The sequence below is a fragment of the Caretta caretta genome, chromosome 20 (assembly GCF_965140235.1).
Source record: "Caretta caretta isolate rCarCar2 chromosome 20, rCarCar1.hap1, whole genome shotgun sequence".
NCBI classification, from domain to species: domain Eukaryota; kingdom Metazoa; phylum Chordata; order Testudines; family Cheloniidae; genus Caretta; species Caretta caretta.
This window is the reverse complement of record NC_134225.1, coordinates 22,644,379-22,671,891: the sequence shown is the minus strand read 5'-3', so window position 1 is coordinate 22,671,891 and position 27,513 is coordinate 22,644,379. Positions and strand designations below refer to the sequence as shown.

At 55.4% G+C, this 27,513-nt stretch overlaps 3 protein-coding genes across 7 annotated transcripts in view; 2 read left to right on the top strand and 1 right to left on the bottom strand.

The window, feature by feature from the left end:
- Window positions 1-1,020: 1,020 nt before the first annotated feature.
- Window positions 1,021-6,240, bottom strand: TMED1 (transmembrane p24 trafficking protein 1). Its single transcript, XM_048831498.2, has 4 exons — window positions 6,036-6,240; window positions 4,941-5,038; window positions 4,226-4,409; window positions 1,021-3,860 (listed from the first exon to the last, which is right to left on the bottom strand). Exons 1-4 carry the CDS (start codon window positions 6,216-6,218, stop codon window positions 3,642-3,644), a joined length of 684 nt encoding a protein of 227 aa, XP_048687455.2. The 5' UTR covers window positions 6,219-6,240; the 3' UTR covers window positions 1,021-3,641.
- A 1,976-nt stretch (window positions 6,241-8,216) lies between these two features.
- Window positions 8,217-15,072, top strand: C20H19orf38 (chromosome 20 C19orf38 homolog). Of its 4 annotated transcripts, none has more exons than XM_048831491.2 (8): window positions 8,217-8,699; window positions 9,421-9,744; window positions 10,539-10,583; window positions 10,840-10,932; window positions 12,625-12,652; window positions 12,918-12,961; window positions 13,395-13,432; window positions 14,807-15,072. In XM_048831491.2, the coding sequence occupies exons 1-8, from the start codon at window positions 8,612-8,614 to the stop codon at window positions 14,822-14,824; spliced, it is 678 nt and encodes a 225-aa protein (XP_048687448.1). In that variant the 5' UTR covers window positions 8,217-8,611; the 3' UTR covers window positions 14,825-15,072. The 4 variants fall into 4 exon arrangements, with proteins under 4 accessions (XP_048687448.1, XP_048687447.1, XP_074977547.1 ...); XM_048831490.2 differs by having other exon boundaries at window positions 13,726-15,072; XM_075121446.1 differs by lacking the exon at window positions 10,840-10,932 and having other exon boundaries at window positions 13,726-15,072.
- Window positions 15,073-16,515: 1,443 nt separating this feature from the next.
- CARM1 (coactivator associated arginine methyltransferase 1) overlaps window positions 16,516-27,513 on the top strand; it is a 54,592-nt gene continuing 43,594 nt past the window's right edge. For both annotated transcript variants that reach the window (XM_048831454.2, XM_048831452.2), the window contains exon 1: window positions 16,516-16,700. In XM_048831454.2, the coding sequence (XP_048687411.1) occupies window positions 16,553-16,700 (148 nt within the window). In that variant the 5' untranslated portion in view covers window positions 16,516-16,552. The remainder of the gene's footprint in view (window positions 16,701-27,513) is intronic.

Sequence of the window (27,513 nt, the reverse complement as noted above, 5' to 3'; positions counted from 1 at the left end):
GTGTCCTTGCCCCGGCTGCAGAGGGTGGGAAGTTAGAAGCCAAGGTGACCTGCTGCAGCCGATACACGCCCATCCCCTTTCACTCACCGTTACCAGCTCTTTATTGCTGCAGAATTCCCTCACATGTGCATTCGCCATCAGGTATCACCTAGCGCCTGCTTTCATACCATGCATGGCCAAGGATCCATGGCAGGCCCAATCAGAGGCTGTTTCCCTTCCTTCTGGAGCAGGACATTCTACCCCATAATGAGTCATTCCCTTCCGCCAAACCCCAGAGAAAGCATCCAAACACTGGCTTGGGACAGCAGAAAGTGAGCTGGTTGGCAGGGCTAGGGGGATGCAGGCTGCTACAGGGAGCGGGAGCAGCGAGTAGCAAAAGGGGCTCTCACCAATTTACCAGTTGTGTCAAACAAAGCAAAGAGTCATACTTAATAAAGCTCTCCAAGAAAAGTCAATGTCCCAGAAAGAGGAGTGCCTTAGCTCTACTGGGAGACGTCAGTGTCTGCCGGGTTATCACAGCAGACTCGTGGCCTGCTATTAGGAATGGAACAGGAGAGCTGCTGTCTTAGCACCTCGAGAACAAGCCGCTCTGGACAGTCGAAAGGTTCTGCGGAGGAGAGTCAGGTCACTGTTACATAATAAGCAGGAATTCAGATTCTTTCCGTCTCCTGGACAGTGCACAGAGTTACAAACCAGCTTGTCCAGTGTCAGTCTGGCCGCTCTGACCTTGGGGAATGCAGGGCTCTCTAAGAGGCCCTGAATTCTCAGTCCTGCCAGAACACATGGTGCTGTATCATTCAGCTGCCACTGAGTTGCGCACTTCCATGCCCAGTAACAATTTAGCCATTGAAGGCAGTTTTCCTTTGGAAAGATGGATCATGTTCTCTGCATGGTTATACGTGCAGTTTAGGCTACAGATAACGGGAGTTTGGTTGTCTCAGATGTCAGAACGCACTCTACAATCAGCAGCAGTGGGGGGGAAAGGAGCGCAGGCCCAATACGGATTCACAACGACACATCTTAAACAACTTCATTTAATGTCCTTTCTTTCGTAACGTCAAGAATAAATACTAGATTCCTTTGTAAAAGGCTCCGCAATATGTATTTGCTAGAGAGAATGGCTCCATAGCCCTTTGGTCATTTTAAAAAACCCATCACAATCAGCGCCCCACATGCATACATGTCATGTGTTACTGACGAGACCAGGCTGCAGCTTCCACTACGAAGCAAACAATCCCTGCGCAAGCGTCGGCTCAGAACTTCACTGGGTTGTCACAATACCTGCAGGGGGAAGTTGAAGGAAAAGGGTCCCCAGTGTCAAGTCTGATCAGTCTCAGTTTCGCTGCTCAAAGCTGGAGTCAGCCCCGGCCAAAGCGCAGAGAAGGGGCACAAAGGACATGAAACAGAAGTTGACAGCCCTTGGCAGGTTCCAGGCTGCTATTCATACACCTCTCTCCAGAGTCTTGGTGAGATCAGCCACTTGTGCTGTATGCAGAAAGTTAAAAAAATTCCAAGCCAGGTCCGTGTCTGCAGGAGATTCTGGAATCACCCACCACGCAGGCCCCCTAGACATAATGGTGGGCAGATCGGATCAGAGCACCCGCCTGTGACAGGGCAAAGCAGGCACCATCATGGAGTCTCTCCAGGCACCTTGGCTGTCACACAACAGGTGGTGATGGGGAGATCAGGACTATTTTCCCAGCGGGGGTGGTGTGAGGAGGGCACTTTGGCACATGCTATGGTAACAAAGCAACACCAGTGGCCTCATCAGGCAGTAGCAGCCCCTCCTTAGAGTCAATCTTGAGGAGAGGGGGTTGGATCAGCCGCCCCCAGGAACCCAGCTGTCCTCGGCAGATCCCACTAACACTTCCTTTCCCTTTCTCCAAACATGTCTCAGTGCTGGCCTGGAGAGGCCTGCTCTCCCCGGCCCTCTCACCCTTAGCCCCTCTGCTACGGCAGAGAATGGGGCTATTGACAGTGATGGCTGGTGGTGCAGATCGTTGCCCACAGACCAGCAAATACATTGAATCCTTAATGACTGCATCTCTGGCTCTCAGCGCTCCAGATTCCATCAGCCCAGAACTACCCCGTGATATGGAATCTTGCCAACCCGCCCATGCCCTCAGGAGTCACTGTCTACAGCTTGTCCTGTTGACTGGAAGCAATTCCTCACACCCCTGCTGCTGCCTCAGGGCACCCCCCACAAAAAAAAAGTCTGATCTGAGCCCAGCACTGAAGAGAGACCAGCTCAGCCCAGGAAAGGAGTAGCAGGGCATTGGCAGAACTCAGCTCTAAAGCAATGGCAACTCCTGCTCAACTCAAATCCTGAGGACCCAGCCAATCTCTCCCTCCTACCCGCAGCAGGAGACGCACACCTTCCCCACTGCCAAGGTGCCCACAGTCACTGCCCCACTCAGATCCATTGTCCTGTGCCACTCAAGGGACTAGTGAAGCTAAGATCTCAAAGCAGACAGGCAAACAGGACAGTGAGAAAAGGCACTAGAGGCAGGGAAATCACAGAAGGGGTACAATCCACTGAGAAGCAGAACTGGGTTTTTCTTCAAGGATCTGAAGGAAACTGGCCTGTGATCTGATCCATGAGACCTGAAGTAAGAGGTGCTCATCGGAACAGGGCAGCAAAAGAAGTGAAATGTCATCCACATACAGCCAAGAACAGTGGCTTCCATTGCTATCTGGAGCAAAAGGGATGCCATGGAAACAGGGGCAAATTATACACACAGCGCTAAGCAAACCAAGCCACACGGCTGGACCCAAAGCCAAGGCTCTCCCGCAGCAGCCACACTGCAGCAGTAAATAGCGAAGAGGTTGCTTTTCCTCCAGGGGTCAGTATGGAGGCCAACTGGAGCCAATTCACTGCTGCACAGGGGGCCAGAGTGCGGGGAGACCCTGGAGACATGGGGGAACATTCCCCACCTTCTCTGCTAAAAGACAGTGGAAACAAGGCGCTAAAGGGGCAACAGGACACAGCAAGGCCGGGGCTGAGGTCCATACAGGCCAAGAGCTGCTGTTAAGGCACATAGGAGGTTTCTCCTTTGACAAAAATGCAGACCAGAGGAGAGATTCTGGACAAGGAACAAGTTCGGTTGCAGGCCAGGGGATCCTGCCCACCTGTAATTGGCGACGGTCAGAACCAGAGGCTGCAAGGCCAGACCCCGCTTTACTGAGTGGGTCTAGGTACCGAGACCACCTGCTGCTCCCCTCAGCTGCCATCCACCATGCCCTGCCTTGCTTTATTCCTTCATCCCACCCTCAGGGATGTGTATTATGGCACAGGCTGGTGGCTGTAGAACCCCCTTCCCCCAAGCCTAGGGATTCAAGTCCATAGAGAATCAATTTCAACCCATACTGCCCATCCCATCAGTCAGACCTCTACGATCCACCCCCCTCCCCCAATGCCCTCTGGCTTCAATGTACCTAATGTGAACTCTGGTACAAAGCAGGCCCATTTAATCCCTCTAAAGTATGCCCAGAAGAGAAGCTGCAGCAATTTGACAGAGCTATACACAGTTGATCTATCAGATGCTGGGGTGTCGGGCTTTGAATTCACCAACCTCAGCACCAGTCTGGCTCTGTACCTGCCCCTTGCAGGAGATATGGAGTCCATTTCTCTCCCTCTCACGCTACGTTCGGACCTGCCTCTTGTCTTCGAAGAGGCTCTTCAGCATGTAGACCTGGAGGAAGGCCACTACCACCAGCACCCCCAGGTTAATGGCTGACCAGAAGTTGACGCGGCTCATATTGCTTTCCTGCAGGTTGCGGTCTCTGGCTTCGAAGGCTCGCAGCAGTGTCTGCATCTGGATGCTCCGCTCCAAACGGTTCTTCATGGTCTCAATGGATTCCTGGAGGACAGAAAGGGGATTGGGGGGGGGATATCAGCTACTGCGCACAGGTGCAGGAAGTGCTGATGATGCTGGAGTGCAGCTAACAAATACCTCCCCAAGAGTTCAGTTCGCTGGGGGCCAAAGCCTGTAAGAGTTTTGACTCCCTGACACTGGACACCCCACCGACTCAGATCACAGGGACAGATCAGCCATCTCCTGAGATTTCAAGGCCAGAAGGGATCATGAAGATACAGCCTGCCTGCTGGCACCACATGGGACACAGAACTTCACCCAGTGGTTCCGACAATCAAAGCCCTACTAGCAAAAGGCTCTGCACTGCATTGCCCAAGGCCTCATTGCCCCCCCCCCCCCAAATCACCCACCTTAATATCTTCTATCTTCATATCCAGCATCTCCTCTGGCTCCACCACCTCAGACCAGTTATCCCCATCCTCGTCCTCCTGGGGGCTGTCAAAGATGAGCTCGAAGAAAACCAGCTTCTCCGAGATGGTGCTGAAGGAGTTGTCAAAGCACAGTTTGTAGTCACCTGCTTCCGTGGGCTCAATGCTGGGGAAAGAGGTAAACACTGTGAGGATGAGTCAGTCCCGCACTCAAAGCTCACGAGGCCAAGGCAAACGAGCAGTAACTGTGACATGTCGCTCTGTTGGAAAACAAGTGTAACTGCAGAGTTATGCCACCAAGGGCAGTGAAACCACAGTGGCTGACGGAGACATGCTCCCGGGGCTGGGGGAGAATGGGGGACCTTGGACTGGGGGAAATGAAGTCCACAGAACCCCTGGTGGGGTGGATTGAGGAAATGGGATCACTGAAAACACCTGGCATGGGGGGGTGGGGGGAATGGGGACACAGGGAACCCACAGAACCCCTGGTAGGGGGAGACTGGGGAGACCCTGAAAGAGAGGAGGACAGCATGCAGGGAGTGTGAAGAGCGCAATGGGGAAAAGCCAGGAGCCCCTGGTGTGTGTGATGAGCTCAGCTTATACAGGCTAAGAGCTATGTGCTCCCCCCAACGACCAGGCTGGCAGGGGAGTTTGGAGGTGCCTGGGTGCCGCAGGAGGCAGAGCCAGCAACACTCACGTGTGCACCCCGTCCGATTTCCGGTACTCGTTGATCAGCAGCATGCCCGTGGGGCTCTCCAGGGAGAAGTCGATGTCCAGGCCCGCACCACCGATAACCTGTAAGGCACAACCACAGGGGTGAGTGACAGGGTCACGCTGCAGGGGGGTGAACGGGCCCCAGCACAGCCTAGGGCCCACTCGCGGCTCAGATCCGGTGACTGGCTCGCTGCCTCTACCCTGGGCCCTGGCCCATCCCCACCATTGTGGTGACCCCCCACCCGAGACCCAGCCTGGGCCCCTGCTTCTTCACCTCCCCCACCCCGGCCCCCTGCAACCCCAGATCCTAGTCCCTAGCCTAGCCCAGCCCCATCCGACACCAGGCTGAAGCCTCTGTTCCCCCCCATTAACAGCAAGCCCACTCGGTCCCAGTTCCCCTCCTCTCACCCCCCCAGCTCACCCCACCCCCCAATTCCCTCAGATCCCAGCCCCCAAATGCCCCCTGCCCCCCTCCCCATTGACATACCTGCGTTCTCCTCCCCACAATCCACCACCCGCCCCCCCCCGGCCGGCCCCCCTATCCGGCCCCCCCCGGCCGGCCGGCCCCCCTATCCGGCCCCCCCCGGCCGGCCCCACCATCCCAGCCGGCCCCCCTATCCGGCCCCCCCCCGGCCGGCCCCACCATTCGTCCCCCGTTCCCTCCCCCCCGGCCGGCCCCCCTATCCGCCCCCCCCGGCCGGCCCCCCTATCCGGCCCCCTTTCCCCCCTCCCAGCCGGCCCCCCTATCCGCCCCCCCGGCCGGCCCCCCTATCCGGCCCCCTTTCCCCCCTCCCAGCCGGCCCCCCTATCCGCCCCCCCGGCCGGCCCCCCTATCCGCCCCCCCCGGCCGGCCCCCCTTCCCCCCTCCCAGCCGGCCCCCCCCGACCGGCCCCCCCATCCGCCCCCCCCCCGGCCGGCCCCCCATCCGCCCCCCTATCCGGCCCCCCCCCGGCCGGCCCCCCTATCCGCCCCCCCCGGCCGGCCCCACCATCCGCCCCCCGTTCCCTCCCCCCCCGGCCGGCCCCCCTATCCGCCCCCCCCGGCCGGCCCCACCATCCGCCCCCCCGGCCGGCCCCACCTGGAACTCGGCCTCCATGGAGCCGTTGCCCGGCGCGGCCTGGTAGAAGCACTCGCGGCGCCCGGCCGGCAGCAGGAAGGTGAACTCGGCGTCCTGAGGCGGCGGCAGCGCGGCGCGCGAGCCGCCCCAGGGCGCCAGCAGCAGCAACCGCCACCACAGCGCGCGCCAGGCGGCCGCCATCATCCGGGGACCTGGGCGGGGCGGGGGGGGGTTGAGCCACGCCCTAGCGCTGAGCGCGCTGATTGGCCGCCCCGGCCGCTGGGGACGGTCGGGGCGCGGAGAGGGTGCTGGGAGGGCCCCGATGGGCCGCGGCGTGGGGCAGAGGTGGCGGCGCTGAAAGCCTGATCCGGGGGCAAACGGACGCAGCAGCCCCTACGCGGCAGAAGCCTGCCCGTGGGCAGGGGCCCCGCCGCCGACGCTAGGGAAAGCCGTGAGCGAACAAGCGCAGGCAGGTCTGTCAGGCACTTGTGTAGACACCTAAAGATGGCCAAGGCGGCCCTCGGGGGTCTTGGTGGCTCTGAAGGAGGGATTGGCCCAGGCGTGTCCCACCCTCTGCAGTATCGGATGAGCTCATTGGTCCAGCCAGCCTGACCATCATGCAGAATCAGAACAGTGCGTTGGCCGAGCTGGACCCAGAGTCCCCGCCTCCGCCAGTATCAAATCAGGCCATTGGTCCATCGAGCCCAGCGTCCCAGCCCATTTGCCCATTGGTCCATCTAGTTCCCAGCCCATCAGCCCATTGGTCCCGCTATAGCAGCGTCCCAGCCTGTCACCCATGGGTCCATCTCGTTTGGTCCCCCCTGCAGTGGGCAGTCTCTGATGATGCTACAGAGGGAGCCAAACTCCCATAATGCACCTGGCGAAGTGGTCAATGGCCAGGGCCAGGGCCAGGGCCAGGGCGGGATGGATGGATGGATGGAGAGGGTGGGCAGGGAAGCAGAGGGGGCCCAGGCAGGACTGGGGGTGCGGCGGGGACCAGACCGATGGAGGGCGTCTGGCCTTTGACTGCCCCTTTGCAAGTGGGGCACATTCAGGGAGCAGAACTTGGGGTGTGTGTGTGGGGGGTATCTCCTCGGGGAAGCCCCCCTCACGCCCCCCTCCAGGAGGATGGGCTCAGACAGGAAGGGCGGCTTGGCTGGGCTTGTGGGTTAAGGCACTGGGCTGGGACCCAGGAGATTTCGGTTTCAGTACTCAGCTCTGCCACTCTCCCCTGTGTGAGTCACTTCATCAGAGAACGAGCCTTCCCTGCCTCACAGGGCTGCTGGGAAGATAAATGTTTTCATGGGGCTCAGAAGCCATAGGGAGTGGGGCCGGATAAGTGCCTGGCTAGGCACGGGGAGGAAGTGGTATGTTCCCCTCTCACCGTGCAACAGAATTGGAAGGAGGAGGCTGGGACAGAGCCATGACAGAGTCCATCTTGCGGCTGCAACGAACAAGAAGCAGCTGCCAGTATCCCAGGGACTCAGGTGAACTTTGAGTCACAATAATTTGGCGTCTCATGAGTGTGGCAGTGAGAGATCCTCCACAGAATAAGGCTGGCTGGAAACCACGATATGAACTCCTGTAGGCACAAGCAAGGCTGATGTCAGCCTAGTAGGGGGCTGTGATGGACACGTGCTCCACACACCGCTTGTGTGTACACACTCTGTCTACCCGTGCACAGACACCACTCACGCAAACAACACTTGAACGCACAAATTTATATGTGATGGCTACTATCTTGGCCAGCATACCAGAGACTGAACAGAGAACTTTGTGAGTTTCTACAAATTAAAGAGCCAAGCTCATGGTCTGAGAGCTCTAAGAGACACGCACTCTCTGGGTTGGGCGCAGAGGGAGAATTCATAACACGTGCACACACAAGACCACGTGCAGGTACAGATACATGTGCATCATTGCACCGCTGATATTCAGCGACTGCATTTCTACTTGTGCTTGTTCATTCTACTTGTCCCTACTGCTAACCTTCAACTGGGGCGTCTTTTCTACCAGCTAGTCATGAGGTTATTCATCATTTCCTGTCAAAGTGTTGTGCAAGCCGTGCTGTGTTCCACTTCAGTAATGGGGGAAATGATTTCTATATAACTTGGAAAGTATTTGGAGATTTAGAGAAATATAAATGGTTCTTAGCCTTGGCCTGAAAGCTGCAATCCATTGATGTACTGTAAGATCATAGGAAAATGCCACAAGATTTAGGGCCTGAGTTAGATCTTAGTTACGCTTGCTGTAAATCTGGAGTAACTCCACTGAGGTTACTCGGAATTTACACTTGTACAGCTGAGATCACTGGGCCCGACAGTAACTGTCGAAGTCAGTGAAATCACACCAGTATCAAATTGGTGTGAGAAGAGAATTGTGCCCAGAGCCTAGCATGTAACTTACACCATGGCTGAGGTGACCGGCGGTCTCAGTCCTTTGGCTTTTATGTGAGGCTTTAAATTCTATTTGCTGTAGGAAAAGGAAGAAAAGCCCTTTTATGTTCAGGGACATTCTGTAATTTCCTCCCGAGATGTTGAAATTCCATCTTGGGCAAAACTTCCTTCTCCTTTTCATTTACTTCTAGCTAGGAACTTTCCATGCATGTTGGGCTCCTACTGTCTATTTACCAAAGATCCAGGATGCTCTGCAGAAAGATGAGCCTGAGGATTCTCTTTCTCTTAGCTGGTATGTTTTCTTCCCCTCTATTTAAACTGTATTTGAAGCTTTCCCTCTGAGTGTTCCTCCAGGACGAGGGACCTGAAGAAGCTCATGCTGTATTGTATGTCTGAGGCCAGTTATAGGTGGGAGGTGAGGGGAATAAGTGACCGTAGAAATTGCATAATGATTTGGTAACCGTAGGGCATGGGGGTGAGATGCTGGGCTTTATCTCCAGAAGGGATCTCAGCAGGAAAATGGAGGGAGCTGTCAATGCAGCAGGATCACGTTTATTTGACCCATTTGAGCCTTTGGGTCAAGTTTATCTCTGGCGTGAACTTTGGAGGGCTCTAGCCCCAGCCCAGACATCTACACTGCAATTGTTAGCCCTGCAGCCCAACCCCGGGCTCTGAGACTTAGCACCACAGGGGTTTTATTGCAGTGTAGATGTACCCTCTGAGGCCTCTTTTGGAGAGCTGTGGATCAACTCTTGGGTGTTTCCTGAAGCTCGCGCTGCTCTGCTTCCCTGTGTCCCCAGGGGCAGGACAGGGTGTGTTGGAGGCTCACTCCAACTAACTTTATTGTGCCTCCAGGGGCAGGCAGGGCAGAAGCTGGCATTGCCACAGCCCATGCTGTCCCCAGTGGGCAGGACAGGAGCCCGTCCTGTGGCGTGCAGGAAGCTGCCAGTACTATGCCAGTCTATGGGCACCTTGCATCATCATTTCGCTCCATCTTCCCCTGGCTCTTCCAGGCTCTTTGGCAGGTCCCAGCCTAACTCCCGCCCCACTTTTTTACCTGGACATGTCTTCCGACCCCCCTGCCCGAGGAGACTCCGCCAGGCTCGTGTGCATCGCGCCGAAAGCCTACGTGGACAGCGAGTTCTGGTTGCTGAAGACAGGTCTGGCTCAACCTGTACAGATGCTGTTTGCCTCGGAGGCCCAGCACCGCGTCACTTTCATCCTGGAGAACATCACCGGGAAGGACGCCGGGCAGTACCGATGCAAGTACCACAGCTACAACGGGAGTGCCAGGCAGATGTCAGAGTTCAGCAATGTGGTGGAGATCGCGGTGGCAGGTGAAGGGCTTTTAGATCCGAAGGAAACTGGCTGGGATGCCAAATTCCTGGCTGGGATGATTTAATTGGGTATGGGTCCTGCTTTTGAGCAGGGGGTTGGACTAGATGACCTCCTGAGATCCCTTCCAACCCTGATATTCTATGATTCTATGGCTGAACTGAGGAGAGAGCATGGGAGTGTGGGCAAGTGTAGTGCAGTTCTTTCCTCCCCGAGCTCTGCCGGCACCCCTCAGTCCTGAGCCACGGGCCCCGGCTAGCCCAGCCCTGGGCGCCCCCAACCTCCTTTGATGCCTCTCAGCCCTCTAGTGCTCTTCCAGTCCTAGTCCGCTGGGGCGAAAGGTTGGTGCACCAAGCCAGCTAGTCCAACTAAAAGTGGCTGGTGGAGGCTGAGCTGAAGAGTTTGTGTGACAGGTGCCTTCCTGGTGGTGAGAGCAGGGAGATGCTGTTGTGAAAGTTACTAAGGAGTGCTTGGGTGTTAGACTTCTGGGCTGTGATCCTGGTTCTGGGAGAGATTTTGGTCTAGCTAGAGCAGGAGGCTGAGACAGGACTCCTGAGTTTCCTTCCCAGAATTGGGTGGGAGTGGGGCCTCGTGGGTCAAACAGGAGGGCTGGGCGTCAGGACCTCTGTGTCCTGGCTGGAGGAGGGAGTAGGGTCTAGTCTTCAGAGCAGGGTGTGGGTTCCCAGGACTCCCGGGGCCTGATCTTGACTCTGCAAACCGGTGTGAATAAAACAACTTTTCAAACTGTCTCCTCCTTTCTTTTCCAATGAAAATATGTCAACATCCCCTCCCCCAGCAACTCCGACGGCCCCTCCCCCAGTTTCCATGGCTGCTCCAGAAGGTAAGGGCAAGGACAGAGGGAGGCAGGGAATCTGCCAGGGCTGGGAAATGAGACTAGAGCCCGGAGGAGGAGGGGGCGGGGCGAGAACCATGGGGAAGGCCATGGCTGTGGTGGAGATTGGGGGGGTGCTCACCCTGTTTCAAAACTGCCCAGTTGCAGGTACAGTCTGGTGCTCGGAGTGGGGAGGGCTGTGTGGGGTCCCTTTGATATCTGAATAGGGCCAGGTAACGCCAGCTGCTTTCTCTGCATTGCCCAGGTTCCCCGTGGCTGCTCCCTGTGTCCCTCAGCGTGGCTGGAGCTTTGCTTCTGACCGTGGGCCTAGTGGTAGCAGTCGTGGCAGTCAGGCGAGGTACGAGGAATGCAGAAACTGGATCCTGGGCTGCCTGTGATGAGCTGTAGAGGCCACCTATAGCTCGGCTGGTGTGGCAGGGTGTTGTTATACCGCAGGGGACTGGGACTCAGGACTCCTGGGTCTGATCCTGACTCTGCCACTGGGTGTGTCCTGGCCAAGTCATTGATGACAGTAATATTCCAAAGGGTCCACTAGCCAACTAGACCCCCCTAGCCTGATATACAGAATTGTTGAGAACCCATAACTCCCATTGATCTCAACTGGAGACGTGGGAGCTGAGCAGCTCTCTCTCTCTCTCTTTATCTAATTTATCTATCTATCTATCTCTCCCCATACGCCCATCCATCTATCTATCTATCTATCTCCATACACCCCCTCCATCTATCTATCGATCCCCATACACCCTGTGACGTTGCACTCCATATGATTTTATGAAAATATGCTAATAAGTGTGAATATAATGTAACTGGAATATGCTTCATGCAAAAGGTCTCTTGTAAGGTATCATTACAAAGCTTATAATCCACTGAGTGTAGTCATCCTATTTGTATGTACGTATCATTCTTAGTATCTGAAACTAGCAATATGAAATATAACTCTGAGGTCCTATTGTAATTATGCAAAGATTGGGCCATTAATGGTGGTTTGGAATCTTGATGGCTCCCATTAACCAGGACAACTGACTGTAGATGGCTCTGTTTACTTGCAAGCCTTCCTGTGAGTCAGGCCTGGAAGAATGAAGGCTTGAGGGGTCTCACAGGACATGTGACCATGTCCCCTGGTACTGGAATCCGTCTTAAACCTGGTGCTTTTCCATTTAGAAGAAGGGGTGGGGACCCAGAGAGACAAAAGAGTCCCACCTTGTGCCAAAGCTATAAAAGGGGGTGGAGCAGAACAAAGGGGGCTACAGTCATGAGAAATCCCCTAGTTACCACCTGAGCTGGAACAAGGACTGTACCAGGGGAAAGGATTTGGCCCAGTCTGTGGAAGAAGGTTATTGGAACATCGCCAAGGGCGAGATTTCATCTGTATTCAGTTTCCTATTGTATTAGGCTTAGACTTGCATGTTTTGTTTTATTTTGCTTGTAATTTACTTTGTTTTGTCTGTTATTACTTGGAGCCACTTACCTCCTACTTTTTATATTTAATAAAATTACTTTTTGCTTATTAATTGACCCAGAGTAAGTAAGTAATTCCTGGGGAAGCAAACAGCTGTGCATATCTCTCTATCAGTGTTATAGAGGGCGGACGATGAATGAGTTTACCCTGTATAAGCTTTATACAGAGTAAAACGGATTGACTTGCGGTTTGGATCCCATTGGGGACTGGGTATCTGGGTGCTGGAGACAGGAACATTTCTTAAACTGTTTTCAGTTAAGCCTGCAACTTGTGGGGGACGTGCTTCAGACCTGGGTCTGTGTTTGCAGCAGGCGAGTGTGTCTGGCTCAACGAGGCAGGGTACTGAAGTCCCAAGCTGCCAGGGAAAATGGGCTCAGAGGTAGTCTAGGCACATCAGGTGGCTGTCCCAGGGGGGTTTCTGTGACCCAACCCGTCATACACCCATCTATCTATCTATCTATCTATCTATCTATCTATCTATCTATCTATCTATCTATCTATCTATCTATCTATCATCTTACCCCCAGCATTGCTTTTATGACACCATAACATCTGTTTCCTTTTTACCAGTTAACGTCAGAAGACAACAGCTGAAAAGGTGAGAGACGCTCAGGAAATCTAATGTCACTTAGGGACAGTGACTCACATGGCCTAAGGTGAAACTCTCCCCACTTTCAAAAATCACTTAGGAGCATAATTCTCATTGACTTTCAATGGGATTTAGGTGTCAAAGTGCCCATATCCCTTTTGAAAATTAGACTTGGGGTCCTAAGTCATTTGGATGATTTTGAAAATGTCTCCTGGGGCTGGAGCAGGGCAAAGTGTCCTCGTTAGTTATGGATCTCACTGTGTCTGTTTTACAGGGATCGGGAATCGTGCTGGACAGAAACGAACTTTCCCACAACAGGTCTGTGTTAGAGTCAAATACCAAGTGCTTGTGAGGTCAGAGTGACCCTGACACAGCCTTGACAGCTGCCAGGAGGAGGCTGTGGGTGACGTTTTCAAAGCAGTGTGTACGGAGGCAGAAGGACCGGGGGCCAGGACTCCTGGGTTCCACTCATGGCTCTGCGAAGGCTTGTGGTCTGCTGGTTCAGTCAATGCATAGGCTCCTGGGTTCACTAACTTGCAAATGAAGTAAGTCAACCTCTCCAGGCCTAAGCATCATTTCCTGGCAGTTTCTGTCCTGTCGGGTGGCATTGCTGTGCACTGTGAAATAGTTGTCATTTTCCACCCCAGAGGCAGTTGACATCAGCAATCGGCAAAGCGATCCCTTTGGGGTGAGAGGGCTGCAGGTATGCAAGACCTGGCCCCAGTAACCTCACTCCTCTCTCCTTTTGCAGACATGTCGTTCGATAACTGTCTGTTCACCGTCTCAGCGGTAAGTCGTCGACCGAGGGCTTTGCAGAGGGGGTGTGAGCTGCCATGGGGGACATGGGCTGTTCTCAAGCTGAGCTCGGCTGCTGGGTCCATGGGCGAGTATTTCCCGGGGCAGCCCCCTAGTCAGGGGCTGAGCTTGCATTGCAATGGCATGATGCAGCCATCTCACCCCAGAGGGTGCAGTTTGCAAAGGGTTAATGGTTACTCCCCCACCCCACCTCCAAGCTGAGCCCCCCCATAGATCCTTACTTTACCCTCTCTTCCTGTCTTTCCCCCCACCTTCCATTTGGCAAGAAAATGGACCTGGAAGCCACAGGCAGCCAAGATGCCTGCATCTCCCCAGGCTCCAGAAAAAGACTCAGCTCAGCTTCCTCTCTGGGAACCAACAGCTTCAGCACATTCAAGTCCTTGCAATGATGGCCCGGGTTGAGGCCGGCCCCAGATGCTCCAGCTAGTGACCCTGGCCCCAGGCCCGGCCCTGCCCTTAGTTCTTCCTTGGGCTCAGTGTCTCCCCCAGAACGAAGCATCTGCCAGAGGGGCCGTAACTGGGGTGTGATTATACGTCTTCTTCACTGGGAGGAGAATGAGCTTCAGTTAAGCCTTGTGGCCCGCTGTGTGCCTCCAGGGCCACGTGACATGGGCACCATGAAAGGACACCCAGAATATAGTCTACCTCCCTCATCGTGAGCAGCATCACCGGCTCAGCCCTGGCAGCTGCATCGATCCCTGGGGCTGATGCTAGAAGCAGGAAGAGCCCAGCTAGGGTTGCATGTGGTGGGAGCAGGATTTGTGTGGCTGGCAGTGGATTCTTCCATTGTAGCCAGAATGACATTCACACCAGCCAGCCACCCCTTTCTACCCCTCCACAATCCCCTTCCTCCAAGCAGCGTTTCCCCAGGATGACCCGAGATGGGGGGAGAGCCAAAGACTCCATAAAGCCCACTGCCATGAAGGCTGTCGGCAGGCTATTGTACACGGAAGGTGCTCCTGGATTGTGGTGATGAGCAGCAGCTCTAAACCTGAGATGGACAGAGGATGCAGATAGGGATGGATGGATAGATAGAGGAGTGTGTCTGTGGATGGATGGCTGGGGATGGACAGGTGTGGCTGGGGATGGACATATGGGGACGGATAGATGGGTGCATGGGAGTGGGGATGGATGGATGGATATGCGGCTGTGTCTGGGGATGGACAGTTGGATTTGCACACCAAACACATTTAATCTGGAATCACCGAGAGAGAATGAGCGTGGAAGCCCCAAAGGAACTGCTTTCCCACCTAACTGCCCCCAACTCTAACTCCCTCTTCTTTTGCCTGTGACTTTCACCGAGGGGGCCGTTCAGAATGTTTATATGTTTGCTTTTTGTTTCTGTAGGAAGTGAGTGTGGTCTAGCAATTAGAGCAGAGAGCCAGGACTCCTGGGTTCTATCCTCAGCTTGTGATGTGACCTTAGGAAAGTCTCTTCTCCTCTCTGTGACTCAGTTTCCCTATCTGTAAAAGGGATGATAATTCCCCCCCTTGAGGATTGTTTCCCAGGCTCTTTGAAGATATTAAGCCCGGAGTATTACAGTGGTTCCAGCTGCCACTGGAAACTGTAAGGTCATTTTCTGATTCAATAAAGATGTAAATTTGTTGTTGGGAGAGGTGTGAACTGTTCTGGAGAATTCTCTGTCTCCTTGTTGATGAGCCGGAGAATGTGTCTTGTCACTACTGTCCTCTCCTGGACGGAATCAGAGCTGTTTGGTTGGGTGTCACAAGCCCTATACTGCTAACAACAAATGGTGATCCTCTTTTCACTCCGGGAGGATGAGAGGATGCACTGGGGACAGAAGGAACTGGGTTTTACACTGTCTGTCGCACTACACAGCGTGGCAAGGGCTGCGAAGAGTCGTGCTGCAGAGCCCAAGCTTTAGTTCTTTAAAATCAAATCGCTCTCGCCCTTCACAGTGTGAGCCGCAGCAATGCTGTGTACCTGAGTCTGCAGGCAGCCTGAACCCTACCTCTGAGAGCAGTGAACTGGCGTGTTCACAGACACATAGAAACGGGGGGGCTGCCAGGGACATCGAGAGGTTGCCTAGTCCAGCCCCCGGCGCTGGGGCAGGACCAAGTAAACATAGACCAGCCCCGACAGGGGTTTGTCCAACCTGTCCTTAAAACCCCACCAATGAGGGGGATTCCCCAGCCTCCCTTGGCAGCCTGCTCCAGAGTTTCACTCCCCTGGGCATTAGAAGGGTTTTCCTGGCCTCGAACCTGGATTTCCCGTGCTGCAGATTAAGCCGATTCCTTCTGGCCCTCCCCTCCGGGGGCCACGGAGAACAGCCGATCCCTGTTCTCCCGACACTAGCTTTGGATACCTGGGCAGGCTCATCATGCTTATGGCTGTTGACTCTGGAGCCTAATGACCATGGCTGGATGTCTGCACCTTTGACTCTCATGCTGCTGATGGCCTGTGCTCCCCAGGTGCTGCCCCCGGCCCGGCCCCCTCCCCGGCCCCTGGAGCTCTGCTGACATCATCCGCGGTGGGGTGGGGAGCGGGTGTCCTGCCCCATGTGGCCAGGCCAGGATTGGCAGCGAGTAGGTGCCTGGTGCCCACTGCTGGAAGGAGGTGCTGTGGGCGTGGCCGGTGAGGTGCTGTGGGCGGGGCCGGGTGGGGAGCGGGGCCGGTAGGGGGCCCTGGGGGCGGGGCCGGTAGGGGGCCCTGGGGGCGGGGCCGGGCGGCGAGCGGAGGGCGCGGCCCGCAGGGGGTGCCGGGGGCGGGGCCTAGCGGGGGGCGGGGCCCGTAGAGGGCGCTGGGGGCGGGGCCCGCTGGGGGCGCCGGGGGAGGGGCCGAGCGGGGGGCGGGGCCCGCAGGGGGCGCCGGGGGCGGGGCCGAGCGGGGGGCGGGGCCCGTAGAGGGCGCCGGGGGCGGGGCCGAGCGGGGGCGGGGCCCATCGGGGGCGGGGCCCGCAGGGGGCGCCGGGGGCGGGGCCGAGCGGGGGCGGGGCCCGCAGAGGGCGCCGGGGGCGGGGCCGAGCGGGGGCGGGGCCCGCAGAGGGCGCCGGGGGCGGGGCCGAGCGGGGGCGGGGCCCGCGGGGGGCGCCGGGGGCGGGGCCGGGCGCGGGGAGGCGGCGGCGGAGCCAAGATGGCCGCGGCGGTGTCCGTGTTCCCCGGCGTGCGGCTCCTCACCATCGGGGACGCCAACGGCGAGATCCAGCGGCACCAGGAGCAGCAGGCGCTGCGGCTCGAGGCGCGCACGGGGCCCGACAGCGCCGGCCTGGCGCTCTACAGCCGTGAGTGGGGCGGGCTGCGGGGGCGGCCGGGCACGAGCCTGGGGGTACGTGGGGCGGGGGGGGGCTGTAGGTAGGGGGTGGGGCACGGGGAATGGGGGGGTGTCGGGGTAGGAGCCTGGGGGTAACTAGGACTGGGGGGGTGTATGTCGGGATGGGGGCTGGGGGAATAGGGGGTGTCTGGGGGTTGGGGTAGGAGGCTGGGGGTAACTAGGACTGGGGGGGGTGTATGTCGGGCTGGGGGAATAGGGGGTGTCTGAGGGTTGGGGTAGGAGCCTGGGGGTAACTAGGACTGGGGGGGTGTATGTCGGGATGGGGGCTGGGGGAATAGGGGTGTCTGAGGGTTGGGGTAGGAGCCTGGGGGTAACTAGGACTGGAGGGGTGTATGTCGGGCTGGGGGAATAGGGGGTGTCTGGGGGTTGGGGTAGGAGCCTGGGGGTAACTAGGACTGGGGGGGTGTATGTCGGGATGGGGGCTGGGGGAATAGGGGGTGTCTGAGGGTTGGGGTAGGAGCCTGGGGGTAACTAGGACTGGGGGGGTGTATGTCGGGCTGGGGGAATAGGGGGTGTCTGGGGGTTGGGGTAGGAGGCTGGGGGTAACTAGGACTGGGGGGGTGTATGTCGGGCTGGGGGAATAGGGGGTGTCTGAGGGTTGGGGTAGGAGGCTGGGGGTAACTAGGACTGGGGGGGTGTATGTCGGGATGGGGGCTGGGGGAATAGGGGATGTCTGAGGGTTGGGGTAGAAGCCTGGGGGTAACTAGGACTGGGGGGGTGTATGTCGGGATGGGGGCTGGGGGAATAGGGGCTGTCTGGGGGTTGGGGTAGGAGTCTGGGGGTAACTAGGACTGGGGGGGTGTATGTCGGGATGGGGGCTGGGGGAATAGGGGTGTCTGAGGGTTGGGGTAGGAGGCTGGGGGTAACTAGGACTGGGGGAGTGTATGTCGGGATGGGGGCTGGGGGAATAGGGGGTGTCTGGGGGTTGGGGTAGGAGCCTGGGGGTAACTAGGACTGGGGGGGATGTATGTCAGGATGGGGGCGGGGGCTGGGGGAATAGGGGGTGTCTGGGGGTTGGGGTAGGAGCCTGGGGGTAACTAGGACTGGGGGGGGTGTATGTCGGGCTGGGGGAATAGGGGTGTCTGAGAGTTGGGGTAGGAGGCTGGGGGTAACTAGGACTGGGGGGGGTGTATGTTGGGATGGGGGCTGGGGGAATAGGGGGTGTCTGAGGGTTGGGGTAGGAGCCTGGGGGTAACTAGGACTGGGGGGGGTGTATGTTGGGATGGGGGCTGGGGGAATAGGGGGTGTCTGAGGGTTGGGGTAGGAGCCTGGGGGTAACTAGGACTGGGGAGTGTATGTCGGGATGGGGGAATAGGGGGTGTCTGAGGGTTGGGGTAGGAGGCTGGGGGTAACTAGGACTGGGGGGGTGTATGTCGGGATGGGGGCTGGGGGAATAGGGGATGTCTGAGGGTTGGGGTAGAAGCCTGGGGGTAACTAGGACTGGGGGGGTGTATGTCGGGCTGGGGGAATAGGGGGTGTCTGAGGGTTGGGGTAGGAGGCTGGGGGTAACTAGGACTGGGGGGGTGTATGTCGGGATGGGGGCTGGGGGAATAGGGGATGTCTGAGGGTTGGGGTAGAAGCCTGGGGGTAACTAGGACTGGGGGGGTGTATGTCGGGATGGGGGAATAGGGGGTGTCTGGGGGTTGGGGTAGGAGGCTGGGGGTAACTAGGACTGGGGGGGTGTATGTCGGGATGGGGGCTGGGGGAATAGGGGATGTCTGAGGGTTGGGGTAGAAGCCTGGGGGTAACTAGGACTGGGGGGGTGTATGTCGGGCTGGGGGAATAGGGGGTGTCTGGGGGTTGGGGTAGGAGCCTGGGGGTAACTAGGACTGGGGGGGTGTATGTCGGGATGGGGGCTGGGGGAATAGGGGGTGTCTGGGGGTTGGGGTAGGAGGCTGGGGGTAACTAGGACTGGGGAGGTGTATGTCGGGATGGGGGAATAGGGGGTGTCTGGGGGTTGGGGTAGGAGGCTGGGGGTAACTAGGACTGGGGGGGTGTATGTCGGGATGGGGGCTGGGGGAATAGGGGTGTCTGAGGGTTGGGGTAGGAGCCTGGGGGTAACTAGGACTGGGGAGTGTATGTCGGGATGGGGGCTGGGGGAATAGGGGCTGTCTGGGGGTTGGGGTAGGAGTCTGGGGGTAACTAGGACTGGGGGGGTGTATGTCGGGATGGGGGCTGGGGGAATAGGGGTGTCTGAGGGTTGGGGTAGGAGCCTGGGGGTAACTAGGACTGGGGAGTGTATGTCGGGATGGGGGCTGGGGGAATAGGGGGTGTCTGGGGGTTGGGGTAGGAGCCTGGGGGTAACTAGGACTGGGGGGGGTGTATGTCGGGCTGGGGGAATAGGGGGTGTCTGAGGGTTGGGGTAGGAGCCTGGGGGTAACTAGGACTGGGGGGGATGTATGTCAGGATGGGGGCGGGGGCTGGGGGAATAGGGGGTGTCTGGGGGTTGGGGTAGGAGCCTGGGGGTAACTAGGACTGGGGGGGGTGTATGTCGGGCTGGGGGAATAGGGGTGTCTGAGAGTTGGGGTAGGAGCCTGGGGGTAACTAGGACTGGGGGGGGTGTATGTCGGGCTGGGGGAATAGGGGGTGTCTGAGGGTTGGGGTAGGAGGCTGGGGGTAACTAGGACTGGGGGGGGTGTATGTTGGGATGGGGGCTGGGGGAATAGGGGGTGTCTGAGGGTTGGGGTAGGAGCCTGGGGGTAACTAGGACTGGGGAGTGTATGTCGGGATGGGGGCTGGGGGAATAGGGGATGTCTGAGGGTTGGGGTAGGAGGCTGGGGGTAACTAGGACTGGGGGGGTGTATGTCGGGCTGGGGGAATAGGGGGTGTCTGGGGGTTGGGGTAGGAGGCTGGGGGTAACTAGGACTGGGGGGGTGTATGTTGGGATGGGGGCTGGGGGAATAGGGGGTGTCTGAGGGTTGGGGTAGGAGCCTGGGGGTAACTAGGACTGGGGAGTGTATGTCAGGATGGGGGCTGGGGGAATAGGGGGTGTCTGGGGGTTTGGGGGCAGCTGGGAGTGCGACATACGTTTGGGTCAGGAGGCGCCTGGGGCACGGAAGAGGCCTGGCCTGTGTTAAGGGGCTTGCGGCCCCGTGTAGCCCTTCGGCTCCTGAGCTGGCTGCGTCTCCCCCTCCAGCAGTGGGGCCGCAGCAGCCCCCTGGTGGCTCAGGGGCCACAAGTCTCCTCTTCTAGCCGTGCTCGCGGTAAAGGTCGCCATGTGTCAGCCTCTGGTAGCGCCAGTGCCTTCTGTCACCTGGGTCTTTGCTCTTGCTTAGGCGGGCGGGTCCCTCCGTAGGGTTCATGGGGGCCCTTTACTGGTGTGCCAAGCTCGATAATTGTCACCAAAGTGCAGGCAAGGGCAGATTCCCTGGCAGGAAGCAGCTTGAAGTCACTGAGTGTTTGCCCGGGAGGGGCCCTTACCCTGTGGCTGGGCTTTAATCCCTTGTTTCAGTTCGGATCTTGCAATATTTAGTCTTGTCTTCCTTGTTTTTGTTTGGGGAGGGGAGGAATTGGAGGCGGCGGGTGCAGGGTGCAAAGTCTCTGGGACAGGTCTGTGGAGGGGCATGTGTCTGGAAGCTGGGCAGGAGCAGAGATTGCTGGGTGGTGCTATGTCTCGGGTGAGGCTGTGTTCCGTTTCTATGGGTGCCTAACCCGAGGTTGTTTCCACTGGGCAGGAAAAGCCTCTGCCAGACCTTGGGGTGGATGCTCGAGGCCACTGGAGGCAGCATCCCTGTGCCATGCTGCATTTCCTAGAGAAGTCACCCCAGTGGTTAGCGTGGCATTCCTGAGGGGTGGCTAGCAGCTCCTTTCCCTTGGGTGGAGTGACCGTCAAGAAAACTTTCTTGCCATTTGATGTGGGTAGTTTGGTTTTGTGGAAGGCCGTTAGTGTCTGCTCTCCCTCCTGGAGCTGCTGTACCAAGGGAGGGGGCATGGACTGCAGTGTTACCGCCATGTGGCCTAGCATCTTGAATCACTATCATGGTAGGAGCCGCAGTTGAATTTCCTTCACCCCCAGAAGCAGCGTCGCTGGGGTTAAAAGCAGTTGCTCCAGGGGTGTTCCTGGATGAAGTTAGCTGCCCACCTTGAGGGCGGTCTGGCCCGGAGTGTCACCTTGCTCTGCAGAAGATGCACTCCCTGCAGAGTTGGGGAAGGAGTGCATATCCCTCCCTAGTCCCACCTTCTCTGATCATCTCCGCTGAGGGCTTTGGAGACCACAAGGGCCAGGCTGCCTCTGGAAGAGGAGCTGTCAGGGCTGGGGGAATGCTGGCTGCTGTTCAATTGTTCATTACAGTCTCGTGCTGTTCTTGGAGTTCTGGGCCATGCTGCCGGGCCAGCTCTTCCTTCTGGGGTCCCTCGCTCGCTTTCCTCCCCGCAGCAATCTTCTGAGCACTGTGATCAGTTAACACTGCCTGTCGTGGGTAGGAGTGCACAGACTGGTTGTAGCTGGGGGTACCCAGGGCCCAGCGCCTCTCTCTGTTTCCCACCTTCAGTATGCCTCACCTTGGCATTCCCATCCCCAAAATTAGGGGTTGGTTTATGTGGCACAAAGCAGATCCAACACTGGTAGTATAAGAACCTTCTTTCCTGAGCGAGATCCCACGCGCTTTAATCTTTATAGCAGGGTTAGTTTATACAGCGAGACCAGATTCATCAGCCGTGCAGATTATATTAATTAGATAATAATGTAAACTTTCAAGTGAAAACCTTCCCTGTGTACTGCTTGCTGCCTCAGCCAGAGGACTGGATAGTGACAGAGGTAATGGGGTCTAATGGCTCGGCCACTGGCATGGGGTTCAGGCCTTAGTTCTGTTCATGACTCTGATCTTGGGCGAATCACTTCACCTTTCAGTGTCTTTTTTTGCCTGCTTCCCTCTCAGTCCCTGTCCTGAAGAGCTCAGAAACAACCACCCTCTTGTGCCTGAGCAGCCACTGGCATGTTGGGGCCTAGATCTCAGTTGAAGCCTCAACATGCTACTGTAATATAAATAAGTGAAACAGACAAGGTTATTTTCATTGTTTGCCTGAGACCCACATAACATGCTCTTTAAGTGTTCTCTGTTTTGACATTCACGTGGGGCTAGAAGGAAATTTGCTTTTGAATGTATTTTTTTTAAATCTGATGTTATCCCTTTGTCAATACAGTTCTGAAACCGCTTTTGAGTCAATAATAAAGCACTAATACCGAGATCTGATTTTCATCAGATTTCAAGATGTTCTATTGACTTTCCGCATTTGATCCCCTTTGACCAGTGCAACATTTTCATGGAGTAAATCTGACACAGTTCAATTGATTTCCCCATTATTGACTTCCACTTGCACCAGCTGTCCAGCTCTCCAAGTTTTGAGACAAAAGCGTAGGTGAGCTATTTGGTGAGCTGACCAACATGCTGCGCTCAGTCTACGGGGTAACAGTGCACAAAGGACGTGTACTCATGAGTTTATTCTTGGGGGATGCTGTGTCTGAAGCACCGTCCTGTCTAAAGTTCTGTACTGGGGAGAGGCGTATTACATTTTTAGAAATGTGATGTTCTTTAGCCTGACATCTGGGATGCATCCAGCGTGACCGTTTGGCCTGGGAGGGTAGTTAGGATGGGAAAGCAGGTGGTGGTGGAAAGAGACAAGGTAATGGAAAATGTGAATTTGTCCTAATGCTCCATTTCAATGCAGTGTGCATGGCGGGGAGGTGTCTAAGTCCTCCTGTGTGGGGTTTCTTGCTTATTTATTAGAAGTCTAACGTCCTGCCCCACAGATCAGTGCCAGCTGATCTTTAAGCATTCACCAGTGCATGTGTCTATGCAATTGTTGGCCTCATACTGAGCCTTTAGTTTACAGTTTCTTAAACTAGGAACATTCCTGCCTCCGATTACTGGGGGGGGCTTCCTTTCTCACTATGATTTGCTAATGCAGCCGCTGCTCTGAGCCATTGGAAACCTGTCCCAATGCTCTGGAACGAGAGTGACCTGGCCTTAGCGTCCCCCCACGAGCCACAAGGGATGTTGCAGTGTTACACCCCAGAAAAGACTGAGGTGGAACTTGATCCCCTTCCTTTGATCTGAAATAGCATGAATTTGTCGCCTGTCCAGGTACCCTACAAAACGCCATCTTTCTGAGAGGATGTGTGTCCTATAACGATGGAGGGTTGGCCAGGGGTTTCTGAAGGTGTCTGCCTGGCTGTGTGCCTGTTGAAATGATTTATACAATGTTGCTAGGATTTTCTTGTGCTGCTGAAGTATGTGTTTAGGGCATGTGGGGCCACGGAGAAGCATCTTTTTAATATGATCGAAATAAAAATAAAAAATAGATTGGTGTTTGTCAGGGGACATGGAAATTCCTGTGGGTTAGTTTTTCAAAGCAGAGCTTTTTCTTTTTCCTTAAGGTTCATGCAACAATCTTTCCTTTCCCAAAGACACGCTTTTTATGCTCTGCATTCTGTGCGATAGCAAAGGCACATAGCCTTCACTTCTATTTTAAAACAAGGATTCCCAAGCGCACACAGCTCTCCAGATATCACTAGACTTAATTTCTCTTCCTTTTTGTTGTCTTAAAGGGACAGCGTCAGGTTAAAATTAATCTGTTCAATAAACACAAATTTCCTTTTCTGTTACTAATACCTGAAAATGATTAAAACCAATAGAATTTAAAACAAGCAAACAAAAAACACTAAATGTCTCCATTCAAGCTGTTTGCTTTGTTTCACTCAGGTTGGACAATGAAATAATTTAGTCAATTTCAGCTCTTGTTTGTAATCAGTTTCATGTGCAGGTTATCAGGTTGCAAATAGAGATGCTTTAATTCAAGCAATCTCCTTTTTTAAAATCCTGAAAATATTCTTAAAATAACCCTCTGAACATTTGGCCTAACCTATCCAATTGTTCCCCTTTACACTGACACATGGAAGCTTGATTTTGCTATCGTATCTTAGGAACACAAGAATCTCCAGACTGGATCAGACCTGAGGTCAATCTAGCCCAGTATTCTGTCTCTGACAGTGACCAAGGACAGTGCAAAAAACTCTACAGGCAGATATAGGATGATCTGCTTCTCTAAAGGTCTCATCCGAATCCGTAGTAGTTGGAGATTTAAGACCTGATGCGTGAGGTTTTGTATCCCTTCAAAAACTTTTTGTAATTATTGTATTCATGTTTATTGCCGTTGTGCCCGGGGACAGCCAAGAACAGTGTTTGCTATTTTAATTCTTGCTATTCTTGTTATCCATATCAACATCTATTTTCAATCTTGCTGAGTTCTTGGCCTCAACGGTATCATGTAGCAGTGAGTTCCTCAGGCTACAAAATATTTCCTTTCATTTGCTTCCTTTTAGTTTTATTGACATGGCCCCTTGCTCTTTTGTGATGAGGCAGGGAGAACAGACCGTTCCAATGTCAGTACCGTTGATTATTCTGTACACTTTCATCGTGTCTCCTTTTTTTTAAAGTAAACTATCCCTGGCTTTTCAGTCTCTCTTCATATCGCATGCTGATGCTCTCCTGCTAAATATTGACTGTTTGAAGTCCTGGCAGTCCAAGCCAGGCGAAAGTTTCTCTGTGCCAGATTTCTTCTAGTAGCATGAGTGTCTCAAACATACAGCTCGCATCACAGTTTGAAAAGCTAGCGAATGCAAAGCAGATGCCTAGGGCACCTGTTTGGCATCTGTAATCAGAAAACTAAATATGGGGGGGGGAACTCCTTTTAAACCTTTGAATATTTGTGCCCTTTTCTAGCATGCTGTAAGTGGCTGCCTAAATGGGAACACGTGGAAAGCAGATCTGAGTGCACGGAGTGATCTTTGTGCTTTAGGATGTCTTTTGCCGACTATCAACAAGGTGTAGCATGGCCTGTAACATCACAGCTGGCTGCATGGTCCAGGCCTGTCATTGGACACAGGGAGTCCTTGCTGAGTGAGTTGCCACGTGGGCCCAGCCCCAAGGAGTTTAACTGCCTAGCTGAGGCACTTAGGCAGTCCTTGTTACTGGAGTCTGGCCTCGTGGATAGAGAACTGGACTGGGTTTGGGGAGACCTTGGTTCTGTTCCTCGCTCTGCCACTGGCCTTTTAGGGGACCGTGGGCAAGTCCGGGCCTCGCTCTCTGCCTCAGTTTCCCTGTCTGTAAAATGGGGGTGGTGATCCTGGGCTCCTTGGTAAAGCGCTTTATGATCCATGGCTGACAAGTGCTGCATGGGAGCGTCCCTCGCAACCCTCTCATGAGGCAGGGCAGCGCCCAGAGAGACAGGGACTTGCCCAAGGTCGCTCAGGGCGTCTGTGTCAGGGCAGGGAATTGAACCCCAGTCTCCAGAGTCCCAGGTTGCTGTCATGAGCCCTGCCCCATCCTTCCTTTTCCTCTTGCAGCACGAGCTGCGGTCGGCATAGGAAAGCTCTGTTCAGAGGGGATCTGCAGGGAAGGTGCCCCCTGCGGGCACAGTGGAGAGTGACACGAACCCTTCATCAATGGCATGGTTCATTCTGAGGCCCTGGGATGCTAGGACGGAGCTGGCCTGAGTGACAATGGCGTTGTACGCTCGGTGGCATGGTTCTAGCTGCAGTGTGCATGGGGCCAGGTGTGACGTGTTTCCAGGCTGCTCGGCCCATGCTGGCTTCAGTGCACCCTGGCTGCGGCTTTGGGAAATATTTTTCCCACTTTGGACCTTCCCTTGGTTAGTTTGCGCACTTCAATGTGGGTGGGAAACGCCCTCCTCTTGGTGTAAAGGAAGATCCCAGAGAAGGTTTTGACTTCAGGCTTTTCTCCACGGTAGATGCATGGATCTAACCTATTGGTGGCTACAGAAGGAGCGTCTCTCAGGATCTGTAATGTGCCAGCTTTGTTTGTGGTCCGAAGAACCTCAAGACACTCGGACTAGGAACCTTGGTTCTTTCCTCTTTGCTGTTGCTTGGGGGATGCTCTGTAGAAACACAGTTCCTAAAATCCAGAGAGAGGTGGTCCAGTGGTTGAGGACCAGGAATTCAGGACTTGGGAAATGCTCTTTTCTGATTCTCTTTCTAGTCTGGAGCATGTCTGTCGCCTTCTCTGCCTCAGTTTCCTCATTCTGCCTTACAGTGAGACTTGGAGAGCTCAATTGATTTAGCTTAACAAAGAGAGGGTGAAGGGGTCACTTGATCTCAGTTTGTAAGTGCCTAGAGGAGGAACAAATATTTGACAATGGGCTCTTCAACCTAGCAGAGGAAGGTCTAACGGGATGCATCAGCTGGAAGTTGAAGCTAGTCAAATTCAGACGGGAAATAAGATGTCAATTTTTAATGCAAGAGTAATTAATTAACCACTGGAGCAATTTCCCAAGGGTCAGGGTGGATTCTCCATCACTGACCATCTTTAAATCCCTATTGGAGAGTTTCCGGAAAGCTCTGCTCTAGGAATTCGTTTGGGGCAGTTCTCTGGCCTGGGTTACGCAGGGAGTCGGACTTGCCAAATGATCCCTTCTGGCCTGGGGATCTCGGAATCCAGTTTGTCCAAGAGACGGTTGCCTGTGGTGAGAGGGTCGGTGATTATCCTAGTGCGCAGGAGTTTCCGTCTCTCTCTCACTGTCCTTTCCAGGATATTTGAGCTCTCACAATTATTGTCCCCGCTAAGCAGTTTGAACAGACTAAGTTAGATTTTACAAAGCATCTCGGGTGTTAACAGAGATCAAAATATTTTAAAAAATACCTGTTTGTTTAAACTGATGGTGCCTCTTCAAGTCATTCAGACCTGCAGAGAAAACCTGAACGGGAACAGTCCTGGGTTGGTTGGAGGCTCGATTAGGTGCAGCAGGTCTCCTTCCCTCTCGGAGCTCCATGGCTCAGTGATGGGAGTGGGCGAGCTGGGGAGAGGACCTAGCGCCGTTCAGAGGGCAGCTAAGCCATGGGCTGGGCTGGATGCGTCGCTCAAGGATTCTGTCCAGAATGCTGTTCAGAGGAGTGTTCTGTGGGAGATGGGGTGTCCTGGCCGCCTGCTGACCAGTGCTACAGCTGGTCTGCTTTGCTGGCCTGCTTTGCTGGCCTGTTATGTATCTGTCTCGGCCAGACAGTTGTCTTGTAGACTTGTCCTGTAAAGCACTGGGAGTGGGATGGAAAAGCAGCAGCGTGGAGAAGGTTTACATTTATGATTTCCTCCCACAGACTTGAGTGTTACCCAAGGTCGCTCGGAGAGTTAAGTCTACTCCGCTTTCATGCATCCTGCAAACGTTGCATGAGTGTAAAATGCTCCAGGTATGGGGCAAGCAGCTTCTCTGAGCCAGAGTGCCTCTGATGCAGCGCTGGCTCTGTCTTGATGCTTCACTCAGTGGCTCTGGGCTTCCCCTGGGGTTTGCCAGCCCCCCGTAGCTAGCGTTGCTGCGATCGCAGTCGGGGACCTGAACAGGTGCAGAACTAAGGTATGGGAGCTTCTCTGTTGACTGGGGTGGCTCAGGTGACGCTAACCTCTCTGACATGGGAGCTCTTAGCCTTCCCTGAGGCTGTCCTTGGGCTGAGGGGTTCTTTTTGACCAGGTTTCAGAGCCTCTGTTGGGAGGGACCTAAGGCCAGGCCCAAGACACTTGGCAAAGCACTTTCTGCCCAGGTTGGTTCTTGCTCTGCTGATGGTGTTGGATGTTGGAGCAGGGCGGAGTAGGGGTCGCTCAGCACACAGCTGCTTCTCGGTCACTGTCCGCCCCACCCAGCGCTGCATCTGTAACAGGCAAGAGTCCCCTTTGGACGCTCGGAATGGCGTTTCTCGGGGCAGCCGGGGGAGCCTGTGATGCCACACCAGGGATGAGTTTGAGCCCCAGCTGCCCACG

Coding starts and splice junctions, on each gene's coding strand:
- TMED1 (XM_048831498.2), bottom strand. CDS start 6,218: ATGATGGCGGCCGCCTGGCGCGCGCTGTGGTGGCGGTTGCTGCTGCTG. Junction 5,039..6,035: donor CCATGGAGGCCGAGTTCCAG/GTGGGGCCGGCC, acceptor TGTGCCTTACAG/GTTATCGGTGGTGCGGGCCT. Junction 4,410..4,940: donor AAATCGGACGGGGTGCACAC/GTGAGTGTTGCT, acceptor CTCTTTCCCCAG/CATTGAGCCCACGGAAGCAG.
- C20H19orf38 (XM_048831490.2), top strand. CDS start 8,612: ATGCATGTTGGGCTCCTACTGTCTATTTACCAAAGATCCAGGATGCTC. Junction 12,962..13,394: donor AACGAACTTTCCCACAACAG/GTCTGTGTTAGA, acceptor CTCCTTTTGCAG/ACATGTCGTTCGATAACTGT. Junction 13,433..13,725: donor GTCTGTTCACCGTCTCAGCG/GTAAGTCGTCGA, acceptor CCATTTGGCAAG/AAAATGGACCTGGAAGCCAC.